The sequence below is a fragment of the Eriocheir sinensis genome, chromosome 2 (genome assembly GCF_024679095.1).
Source record: "Eriocheir sinensis breed Jianghai 21 chromosome 2, ASM2467909v1, whole genome shotgun sequence".
Classification (NCBI taxonomy): domain Eukaryota; kingdom Metazoa; phylum Arthropoda; class Malacostraca; order Decapoda; family Varunidae; genus Eriocheir; species Eriocheir sinensis.
The window spans coordinates 15,167,035-15,179,853 of NC_066510.1; the positions used below are offsets into that span (position 1 = coordinate 15,167,035).

At 43.2% G+C, this 12,819-nt stretch overlaps 1 protein-coding gene across 1 annotated transcript in view; it reads left to right on the forward strand.

Moving 5' to 3' along the window:
* Positions 1-7,219, forward strand: part of LOC126999866 (trafficking protein particle complex subunit 11-like) — a 28,722-nt gene extending 21,503 nt beyond the window's left edge. Inside the window, exons 17-23 of the mRNA XM_050862951.1 lie at positions 2,248-2,399; positions 2,625-2,723; positions 3,097-3,231; positions 3,873-4,036; positions 4,217-4,436; positions 5,892-6,071; positions 6,506-7,219. Coding sequence (XP_050718908.1) covers positions 2,248-2,399; positions 2,625-2,723; positions 3,097-3,231; positions 3,873-4,036; positions 4,217-4,436; positions 5,892-6,071; positions 6,506-6,577 — 1,022 coding nt within the window. The 3' untranslated portion in view covers positions 6,578-7,219. The remainder of the gene's footprint in view (positions 1-2,247; positions 2,400-2,624; positions 2,724-3,096; positions 3,232-3,872; positions 4,037-4,216; positions 4,437-5,891; positions 6,072-6,505) is intronic.
* The last annotated feature ends 5,600 nt before the right edge of the window (positions 7,220-12,819 follow it).

The following is a 12,819-nucleotide window of genomic DNA, read 5'->3' on the forward strand; positions in this document are numbered from 1 at the left end:
AATATTGCAGCCAACTGTAAAAATAATCCGAAATCTTTCTTCAGTTACATAAACAACAGAAAGGCGATCAGAAGTGGAATTGGACCTTTAACAAACAGCGACGGTGCACTAGTGACTGACAGCCAACACATTGCAAACCTCTTAAACAGTTACTTTTCCTCGGTGTTCAATACTAACAGTCTTCCTCCCGCTACCACCAACACCAGTACTAATGTAAATCTCAAGCATGCATTGCCTAATTTTGAAATAACACCCGATGAAGTCCTTAAAGCTCTCCCTTCACTTAAAACAAATAAAAGTCCCGGACCCGATAAAGTATATCCTATACTGCTTAAAGAAACAAAGAGCGAAATAGTTTCCTCCCTCACAACCGTATTCAATATGTCCTTGCGACAAGGCATTGTCCCTTCGGATTGGAAAAAGGCTAACATAACACCGATTTTTAAGAAAGGAGACAAAAAAATACCAGGTAACTACCGGCCCATTAGTCTAACTTCAATTGTAGGTAAGCTACTTGAGAGCATAATCAAGACAAAATTGTGAGTTACCTCGAAAGCCACTCATTAATTGGGGATTCACAACATGGCTTCCGTAACAAAAGATGCTGCCTATCAAACCTATTGACCTTTTATAACGACCTCTTCACTGTTTATGACGTAACCAAATCATTGGACGTAGTCTATCTTGATTTCCAGAAAGCGTTTGATAAAGTCCCAAATCATAAATTACTTTATAAATCAAAGCAAATAGGTATTAACGGTCAAGTAAACCAATGGATCGCGAATTGGTTGAGCAACAGACAGCAAAGAGTGGTGATTGACGGATTTAACTCAGAGTGGGCGCCGGTCACTAGTGGCGTCCCTCAGGGCTCGGTTCTTGGCCCAGTGCTCTTCATTATTTACATCAACGACATGGATGTTGGACTCAATAATCGCATTAGTAAATTTGCAGACGACACAAAGATTGGTATCTCGGTTCTCACTGATGAAGACAGGCAAAGCCTCCAAGAGGATTTGCACAAAATTTCAGCTTGGTCGGATAGATGGGAGATGCCCTTTAACGTAGACAAGTGCCAGGTCCTTCAAGTTGGAACAAGAAATAAGAAGTTCGATTACAAAATGTGCGGCGTTAAACTCACAAGCGTTCAATGCGTTAAGGACCTGGGGGTCAAAATCGCGTCAAACCTCAAATTCTCACATCAATGCATCGATGCAGCAAATAAAGCGAACAGAATGTTGGGCTTCATTAAAAGAAACTTTTTATTCAAGAATAAAGATGTAATACTTCCGCTCTACAATAGTTTAGTCAGACCCCACTTGGACTATGCGGTACAGTTTTGGTCTCCTCACCATGCAAAGGACATTGCTAAATTAGAAGGTGTTCAGCGTCAGGCAACAAAAATGATCCCTTCCTTGCGCAACAAATCCTACGAAGAAAGGCTTTCCACCCTTAACATGTTCTCTCTTGAGAAACGTCGCCCCCGAGGAAAACTGATCGAATGTTTTAAAATACTTAATGGTTTCACGAATGTAGACAGAACAAAATTGTTTATGATCGATGACACTTTGCGAACGAGGAACAATAGCATAAAACTCAAATGTAGACAAGTAAATTCAGACTGCACCAAATTTTTCTTCACCAACGTTGTAGTGCAAGAATGGAATAAGCTCCCACCGTCAGTGGCCCAATGTAACATGATTGACTCCTTTAAAAACAAGCTCAACCGTCACTTCCTTGAACTTAATATTAACTAGAGTAGAAAAGCAACGTTTTGGAGCCATCTGATTAGTGTAAATTCACTTAGGTTTAAGGACAGACCACCTAGTCTGGACCATGGGGTCTGTGTGGTCTGATTTTCTTTGTAATTCTATGTAATTCTCTCTCTCTCTCTCTCTCTCTCTCTCTCTCTCTCTCTCTCTCCAATTTGTAAACCCTTGGCTACCGTACAAACCGCGTAAGTAAAGGAAGAAGTTGGTGTCGGCTATAGCCGACAGCGGGCCTATAGCCGACAACGGGGCTGTACAGGTTAAACTTATAATTTTATCACCTTCTTCTATCTTCTAGGAGATAAAAGTTATTTCATATATGATTTTTTTTTACTTATGTAAATGTTTATCATAAAGTTTCTGTATTTGTAATTGTTGTGAATCCTAAATGTCATGTGTATACTTAATTTTTTTATTGCACTTCGTCATTGTTCATAGAAGAAAATGTTTGAAAATATGTTTTGTTATTTTTTCACTACAGCACAAGTTTGTACTGCCTCTAGTTTACAAAGTGACAAACTGGGGTCCCAAGTCACTGGATTCACCAGTGATAATCTAGACATTGGAGAAGAAACTACTCTGACCTTCTACGTCAAATCCCTAACTTCATCTGATAGAACGTTTTCCTTGAAGGTCAGAAAATATATGGATCACCACATATAATTTTGGTTTATGTGAAATATTAAACATTAAGTAACTCTGATCATGTGCATTTTATAAAACTCATTCGGTTGTTCAGACATATTCTTGGGCAGTCAGGTGGGCGGGACGAGGTTGGTGTATTTTGGCCAAGTTAAAGAAAACTACTACACATGCATGAGGAGAGTGATTACAGATATTTTCCTTTTTTTTTTTCAGATTGAATATAATGTATCTGTTTCATCGGGTGGAACCACAGTGCTTTGTCCATGCACCTTTGAGAAAACCATACAGACTCATGCAAGAATACCTTTCCAAGTAAGGCTCCAAGGACAAAGATAGACTGTATCATTATATATAATTGTTCATAATCATGACTTGAGAATCTATCGCTTTTCTTGATGAATTGAGATCAGCAGCTTAGTACATCTGTTTGGCACATAACTAGCATTTTGCATTCCAACAGATCATATGCTAGGTGATATGGCAAGAATTTAAATTGGTTAATCAGTGAAGAGAGGAGTATCAAGACACCTCTCTTACCAAATATGACACTCCAATCAAACACTTTTCTTTGTGGAAGCAGCCATTAATGGGCAATTTTTATGCCGTTGAGCTGCTTCCTATACTGTAGAAAATAAGAGTCTATTTACTAATGTTGCTTCATGATCCTATTTTATTTCCACTATAGATCAGCGTGGAAACTCAGTCCCTCAAGTTTGAGAAGCTGGCGAGGGTGGCTGGAGGGGAGAATTTCCTGGTGGTGCCACGGATCAAGTGCACCTCCCACGTCCCCATCACCCTCACCAACTCCTCCCTCGCCCTGGTGGGTAGCTAGCCCTTTCACGTTAAGGTCCCAAGAGCCGTTGATGATAGTTCATCAATTAGAGAAAAGTTTGGTAAATGTATAGGTATAACTTTAAGTATAAGTACAGATATATTACTTCTCCCTGATGGAACTATATCTGGGTTATGTTTGTACTGTATAGGGTTGCTAAGTCTGGTTGTGAGCATTTAGAAGCAGTGGTGCAATTAGATGGATTTATTGTCATTCATTCATTCACTCATCTTTGACACCTGCTCCTAGGAGCTCCCACCAGGGGATGGCCATGGCAGAAGAGTTTCCATCTCTATCCAGACACTCCCTCCTTGCCTGCTCAAAGTTTCTCAAGGATCTTTCACCCCTCTCCCTGACATACTCCTACACCTTATCTCTCCATTTCACTGGAGGTCATCCTCTAACATTCCCTCCCTCTATCTCACTCACATACACCCTCCTGGTCATCTTACTCTCCTCCATTCACTCCATGTGGCCAAACCACTTTAAAGTCTGTCGCTTCACTTCTTTCACCACTCCACACTTCTTCCCTTCACCCATAAGCTTTTTCTAAATTTTATAAAATTATAAATTTATAAATTTATTGTCATTATGATATTGTTACTGTTATTATTATTGTTGTTTGACAGGCCAGCGAGGTTCATCAGATTGGTGCAGACTCTCGATCACAGGTCATAAATACAGAGCTATCAGAAGGGGAGATGGGCGTAGACTGTTTCTGCATCGCCGTGGATGAAGAAGTTGTTACCAATTCTGCTGTGACCCTGGGACAGTATGTCTTGTATTGGAAAAGGTAGGTTGCAGTGTTTACTACTGTTAACTATTTATTCATAATTTCTCATCTGTCAGACTGTCAGCATTCTCCTCTTATAAATGATTTAAACTCCTTACTTCATCCTCACTATCATTTCCTCCCCTGATTTTGAAGTTATGGAGCTGGATATGTTAAAAACCATCTCTGTTTCTCTTACAGGTCTGAGGCTGACTCCCTAGATGTTAGTGTGAGTGTGGGTCTTCCCTCCGTGGTAGTGGAGCACTGGGGAGTGTGGGTGGACTGTGAGGTCGCCCCGCAAGGAACAGTCCGCACACCACTCGCTCTCACCTACAACATATCCAACCACGGCACACACACGGCGGAGCTTGCCCTCAGCATGCAAGTCTCAGACGCCTTCATGTTTGCAGGACACAAGGAGGTATGTTTGCACAGCTTTAAAGTCAGATGAAGAAATTTGACTTTTGAATATGAATAACATTGTTTTTTGATCTTTTATTTTGCATGTTTTAAGATTTATAGTAGTTCACTGTTCCCATTACAGTAATCCCTCGCCATATCGCAGTTCACTTATCGCGGTCTTGCTATATCGCCGATTTTTAAATTGTATCATATCGCGGATTTTTCACTATATCGTGGGATTTTGTGGTTTATAGGTATTTTGATATATTTGTTATTTCAAATATTTTGCGGTAAAATAAGCTTTTTCTTGCCTAAAAAAATAAAACTAAAAAAATTTGAATTTTACATGTTTAAATTAAGTTGGTTTAAAAGTGTAGAAAATGTTTAAGAATACAGGAGGTCCTCAACTTATGACGGAGTTCCGTTTCTAACAACGTGTCGTAACCCGATTTTCGACTTTCGATTTTCTGTCACAGCCTATTGCGCCGTTAGGCTTTTACCTGGTTCACTCCTCCCCCCTTTCCTTTCTTCTCCCTCTCAGTCCCTGTATTTTTCTCCTTCCTTCTCATTTCTTTCTTCTTTTCCTTTCCCGTCCCTCCCAGTTTTTCTCTTTTAATCTCTTTCCCTCCCACTTACACCTTTTCTCTCTCCCTTTTACCTTACCTTTACCTGACCCTCCCTCCCTCTGTCTTTCTTTCCCCACCCCATTGCCTTCACTCATTTCCCTTGTTTACTCCTTTCTCACACCCTCTTTTATTTAGCCTTATCTCTCACTCTATCACTCTCTTCCTCCCTTTCTCCTTCCCCATTAGATTAGATGCACACACACACACACACACACACACACACAAGAAGAAGAAGAAGAAAAGAGAAGGATGTGGGGAGGGAGGGTCAATAGGGAGAGTCACGTCATAGGTTGAGGCAGTCGTAACCTGAGGACCTCTTGTATAGGAAGTGTTTATAAGAGTGTCGGAAAGGTTTATATGAGTAAGGGGAGGGTTTATAAAGCCGTAAAATATATATAAATAATAAAATGAACATAAGGTTGCTACTTCGCGGATTTTTGCCTATCGCAGGGGGTTCTGGAACCTAACCCCTGTGATAGACGAGGGATTACTATACTTCTCTTGTGATTCACACTCGGCTCACAACTGAGAGAGCCCAGGTTCGATTCCCGGGCGGAGTGGAAAAATTTGGGCGGCTTTTCCGATACCCTACGCCCATGTCCACCCAGCAGTGAATGGGTACCAGGTATTAATCGGGGGTTGTGTCCCGTCTCCTGGGATCTGTTTCCTTCTCCTATAATTCCTTCCCCCTCCTGTCTCTCGCTGGCATATGACCACAGATGTTGCTCCGACTAAAAACTTTCCAACTTTTCTCTTCTGATAATACCATTTTTAACATGTATATATTGCACTTTCTTATCTTAAAATGGTCCCAAGTATGCCTAGTTTTCCGTTTCTTTATTTCCAAGGTGAGGCTGCGAGTGTTGCCAGGATGCAGTGAGTGCATCACCTACACACTCTATCCTCTGCTTGCTGGCAATGTTCACCTGCCCAAGTTGTCCCTCAGTGTTGAGTCTCATTCACCTGGACAGCCCACGTCATTGGATCCGCTGCTGGCCAGAATTTTACCCACACACGTTTATATCATGGTAAGAGTACTTTTCAGTGATTGACAGCTCTTAGCAACTGATTTAAAGTAAGTAAGCCCTCCAGCCTTTTTTTCCTGTGTTTATATATTTTCCTTAGAATGTTATGTTATAGGATGTTATATTATCTACAAATAGTTTTATAGCTTTAAGTAGCAAATAATTGAGAGTAATTTTCAGTGAAAACATATAGTATGTACTTATTGTGTTATTTTCTGCTATCAACAACCTCACCCCAAACTGCTACAATGTAATATCTTAAGATTTTGAAATCTGGGTCATTTTATGAAAAATGTTCTAAAATAATAGCAATGAGTGTATGGAACAGGAGTAGCATTGTTATCCTAAACTTACATGTGCAAGTATTTTTCCGTTTATCTTTCTTCATGGACATCCTGTTATGGAACATTCACTGCATGTTATTGCTTTCCTTGCAGCCTCAGCCCAAAGACAGTGACCAAGGAATATCTTCATTGGGAAATAATCTCTCCACCTTAGTGATCAGCTAAGTATGCAGAGTAGTATAGTCTTCTATATTTGAGCTTTTGTAAATACATATTATATATGTAGGTTTGTGGACTGTTAGCTAATTATTGCCATATATATATATATATATATATATATATATATATATATATATATTTAGAGATATATATATATATATATATATATATATATATATATATATATATACAGGTAACTCGATTTACATGAGTTTGGTTTACGCGTTTTTTAAATAACACGGGGTCCAAAATCCAAATAAATGTTTAATTTACACGTTTTTTTCACATATACGTGATATTTTATGGAGTGGCCAACAGATGTCTCGCGCAACTGGACTCACACGGCGCCGCGGCCACACAGCTGAGCTCAGTTCTTCCCGCGCGTCACTTGAACAACAATACAGTACCAACGCTGCCACGCTACTCAACAATAGGGGTGGGCAGGTAACGGTACTAACAGTACCAGCCATACGGTACGGTACCGGTACCAATACTAGCCAGTCGCTCATGGTGTCCCTCATTTCTTCCTCACACGAGTGAGGCTGAGACTGAGTGCCTGAGTGGATATCTCGGTGATATGGATATTCTCTCTCTCTCTCTCTCTCTCTCTCTCTCTCTCTCTCTCTCTCTCTCTCTCTCTCTCTCTCTCTCTCCACTGAATGAAGTGAATATTTATTTTTTGATAGAAACCTACCTCTTGTTTGATTTACATTGTTTTTGATTTACATGACCTCTTCAAGGACACAATAGTCTAAAAATCGTTATATATATATATATATATATATATATATATATATATATATATATATATATATATATATATATATATATATATATATATATATATATATATATATATATGTATATATATAATGGGAACATCTGAATGGAACCAATGAGACTGAATAAGCCCAGTGACTGTGTTGTTCATTTATTATGTAATGCCCTGAAAAATAACAATTAGGGAGTTGGGGAAAATTTCATTAAATATAATTGGAAGGCCATTTAATTCACTAAAAATTTAAAATTCCTGTATCATTTTATATTTATGTTCATTTTAATTAGTGGTCCTGTTGAAATGTATGAATGTCTTTGAAATCACTTTCAAATATTTTATTAATGATAAGGCATTGCCCTGTGGTCGTGCTAGGGTCACATGAGAGCAGAAATGGTAGGATTATTTGATTAAAATAAAAAATACAATATCTTGAACTTGATTTTATTTTCTTATTGATTATAGTATTGTTATGCCGGACGTGTACTTGGGTTCCGTGTCGCCATCAGGAGACTCCGTGGGAGGGAGATATGTAAACACTTTACACAGCTTCTGTAGTTTAATATTCTTCCTTAGTAGTACACTTCACTCTGACTCTTCACTTACCACTAGCTTACTATGACTGGGACTGGGACTCTCTCGCCCTCTTCTATATATATCCAGAACAGTACAGTCTAGAATGTTACAGTATATTTTAGATCATACAAGAACATGTAGCAAAAATATATGCGAGTTGACAACACTTCCTGCCTGGCGTCTGGCCGCGCCCCACGGGGCGCGGATGGCTCGCCTTGCTCCCTGCCCCCTTGCTCGCTCCTCCCGAAGCCTTCTAGAGGCCCATGGACGCCGGGGGAAGCTTCCAGCACAACAGTATGCAGAAACTTTAGTGTTGCACTAGGAAGTATAAACATTTGTATTACTATTCATGAATTGTGTTGTAGTACTGCTACTGGAACTGTACGTGTGGGGAGGCAAAACTAACAAAGATTATGCTGCTAGGAAATATTTCTTTGATAGAATGTGACAGGCAGGGCATAAAGAAATAAATTGTATGCCTGGTATTGCTTTCCATTAAAGAAGACAACTGTAAAGTCAAGTAAGAATCAGGGCCAAAGCCCAGCCCTGTTAGGATTATCGTTGTATCGCTGGGAGGCGGTGGCCGAACTGGTAGCGTACTGGGCTCACATTCACCGTGTGACGGATGACGCGGGTTCGAATCCCCACGCTACCACTCAGGATTTTTCAGTTACCGCCGAGTGGCTTAAACTACCACACTGCTGTCTAAGAGACACCCATCAACCCGGACTCTAGGAAGCCGTCCAAGCGAAGCAAGACCGAGTTCCGGGGGGCAGCATGAGCCAAGGCAAGATGGCGCCACTATAAACACTCGCCTGCGCCAGAACGGGCTGGGCCGACCATCAGGCCCCACCGGGAAGATGCCTACCGGCGCAATAGGCAACAACGTAAAAAAAAAAAAAAAAAAAAAAAAAAAACCCCACCAGCACCCCTGCTGTATTAGTGGTAAGTCGTTTGTGTTATCTTTGTGGAGTTGTCCTGGAGGAGTTGAGTGTCTTGCGAGAAACATAATCGTTGAGTACGGTAAATTCACTATCACAACAAAATTAGAGGCCATACAAAACAAAGCTGAAAGATGGGCCAGACGTGATTACAGACACACTACATCAGTCACTTTGCTTAAACAAGACATAAAACTAGACCCATTAGCAACACAAAGACAAATACACAGACAAATGCTATATAGCGAACAATTTAGTACACATAAACAAAGACACTTATTTACACCCGACAACTACACGATCCACTAGAGGCAGCCACAACCTTTAATACCACACTTAACAGACTAACACTAGTATATTCAAATATTAATTCTTTCCCCGCAGCATCCAAGAGTGGAATCATCTCCAATCTCTTGTAGTTAATAGTCCCACTCTTGAGGCCCCTTGAATCCCCCGCACAATCCTCGCATATCATGCCACCCGAGGGTGGCCCTCTGCAGGTCCCCTAGAAATTAAATGAAATGAATCTTGATGAGAGACTTTTTTAATAGAAAGACATGGATGTGAGGGTTAGGTAATGCAACGATTTGGTTTGATTGCTTTTTGTACTACGTATACATATGCTATTCTTTTTATCGAAAAAAATATTCACTTCATTCAGGAGAGAGGGAGAGAATTTCTTTACAGAAAATTTATTTAGGAATTTCATCAGACGGCATTAAGATAAAAAAAAAAAAAAAAATTTTGGGTACCGGTACCGGTCATCCAGTTTATTCAATGCACAGCGTAGCGGATTACCTGGAAGTAGAATGAGGGCGACGTATGTGAGCCCCTGAGGCAGACCCGCCCCGCTCTCACGGACGCCAGGAGGAGGCGGGAGATGGGTGGAGGATTGCCGCTGCCAGAAGGGCTTAAGTGGTTTCTAGTTTTAATATGAGGGGAGGAAATTAGCAATGTCCACTGATGTGTTACAAAGGAATTCCACTAGTACGGTTTACAAGAGTTATTCGTGGCAAAAATCTATTTTGGGCTTACTAATTAATGGAGAGTAATTAATTTTTTAGTATGTACTCACTGAGGTGTGCGCAGCAAAGGAGAGGGGGGGACAAGAGTGAGCCGGAGGACGCCGAGCCAAGAATTTAGCGGGGAAGCGGGGTGGCTGGGGCCCACGCGGAGCCACGTGGTGACACACAGGGAGGGGCAGTGGAAAGGGGACCGGCGGCCGGCCGGTAGCCTAGCGTGGGGAAATAAACGGTCACAGCGGCCTCACTTAACACGTATACTTATATATGTCCTTACAAAAATCTGGCATTACAAAGCAGTTTTCTTCATGGCTCCTTATCATGCGAAAATGTCACTTACAAAAATTTTAGTTATATTTCCCACATGCGTGGTTCAGCAATGCTTGGCTCTTATACCCGCTGGCCATTTCCAGACTCACACTTGAAGGAAAGGCTGGATGAATGTAGATATGGAGACTACAAATAGCTAAATACACTGTCCAGCGGTGTGTTGAGGCTTGAGTACCTTCCACTTCCAGAGATGAGACGATGGGGAAGGAAAGTCAACTATGCGTGTTATGCACCTGTGCGGGTGCCCCGCGCATTATTCGTCCAGCAGATCCAGATCCAGACGTCATCTTGGAGAAATAAAACTCACAAAGACTGTAGCCATCAAGGATAATTCTCTGTCCATGGGAACTACAGTTGGTGACAGTTTTGGATTTGTTTACTTCATGTCTCCCTCTTATCATGCCTTCACAACCACCTGAGTCAAGGCTTACCTTCTGTTTTCCAAGCCATACAAGTGGGCAGAGTGCTGTTTCAAGTTCAAGACGGAACCAGAACGAATCCGAACCGTAACAAAACGGACTAGCCAAGACCGAGACTAAACTTTCACTCAATGGAGAGACGAATGGACGAGTGACTGAGGCAGTGAAAGAGTTCTTGGAGGGCATGTGGCGTGTAAGATGTAGGGAATGATATCTTGCCCCGAGAACATAGACTTCCCGCATGTTTTGTTTTCTTTTCACAGGAGCTGCCGATACAAAGGCCTGGCTGGGGAGAAATCCCGAGCCATCTGTGACATCAAGATCAAGATCAAGACCTGGCTAAAAAACGTGTGTGAGCGGCTCCGAGTGTTTTGAAGAAGTAACCTGCAGTTTTGTGGTGAGAACCTTTAACCATTGAAAAGATGGGTGTTAGTGACTGGCGTGTGTGGCAAGGGAGTGGGCAGAAGCAGCGCCGGTGTGTGCTGCGAGAGGTGTGGTGCCACCAGCCGTGCGTGGACATCAAGACCAACTCGCGGCTCCTGCAGCACACCCTGCTCATCTTCCTATGCCTGGCGTGTAAGAACGTGACGAAGGACGAGTGGCGAAGAGACAGGCAGAAGACGGACAAGAACGTGCAGACGGAGACCAGCAACGAGGAGAAGGCAGTCCAGACGACCCCCAAGGACACCCTGGAGGACAGAGGTGTCCAGACGACCACCGTGGAGGCCCCCAAGGACACCCTGGAGGACAGAGGAGTCCAGACGACTACCGTGGAGCCCCCCAAGGTCACCCTGGAGGACAGGGGAGTCCAGACGACCACCGTGGCGGCCCCCAAGGACACCCTGGAGGACAGGGGAGTCCAGACGACCACCGTGGCTGCCCCCAAGGACACCCTGGAGGACAGGGGAGTCCAGACGACCACCGTGGCTGCCCCCAAGGACACCCTGGAGGACAGGGGAGTCCAGACAACAGCCGTGGCTGCCCCCAAGGACACCCTGGAGGACAGGGAGTCAGACCACCGCCGTGGCTGCCCCCAAGGACACCCTGGAGGACAGGGGAGTCCAGACAACAGCCGTGGCTGCCCCCAAGGAGGACCATGTGGAGAGAGAGGTTCAGACTGCTGAGACCCCCAAGGAAAGACCAGACCAAGCGACAGAAACAGCAAGACCTCGACGGACAACAGAAATGAAGGTGAAGAGGGCCCCCATCCGTATCATTGGAGACATTATGATGAAGAATGCGCACTGGCACGTTAAGTGCAACATGGACGGCAGTGGCTGCACCAGCATGAGTGGTGCCCAGATCAGGAACATCAAGAAAAGAGTGCAGCATGATGCGGGTGACTTGAAAGACGGACTGCTGATCGTCCAGGGTGGTGGGAACGCCCTGGAGTACGTCGGACAGGAAGACACAGTGAAGGGCGTAGTAGACTCTGTGAAGGCAGTGGAAGGAAAAGGAAGTAAGGTGGCAGTTGTGGGTATTATGAGACGCCCAAGGGAAGGACCACTGTGCGAGAGACTGCGCCGATCTACAAACAAGAGGATACAAGAAGAAATGATGAAGATGAAGATTGAATGGACGCGAGGAAGAAGGCGGCGTCAGCTTCGCCGACATGGACGTCCTGAGGGAGATGCAGCGTTAGACGTGGATGGCGTGCACCTGGCGGCAACGGGAACAGGAGGATGGGGGCGCCTGCGTGAATGGGTGCGGATGAAGTCACTGTATGCAGTGGGGACAGTCTGAGCAGGTATAAATGACCTAGCACGGAGGAGTGGATACCCAACCCAGGCAAGTGAAAGTATGAAGAGTGGATGTTTGAATGTGAGAGGGTGGGGTGTGGGCAATCTTGCGGACCTGAGTCCGGAACTGGATGAATGGAAGTATGATATAATAAACTTGACTGAGACACACCTGAGAGGTGACGTGCAGACTGAGGGAGTGAGTATGTGATGATTGGGAAGGGCGAAAGAAACAGGAGACTATGGGAGGAGGCGTAGCCTTCCTCCACCGCAAAATGAGAATCTGAAGGTGGAAGAGCTAGATGTAGGTAACAGTGCTAGCAGTGAAGATGTATTGGCCGTGAGTGTGGAATGCAAGAATAAAAGGGCAGACTAGAAAGAGTAGTTATGGTTGTTGTGTATATGACTGGAGAAGTTGAAAGAGCAGTAAGGTAAAACAGGGGAAA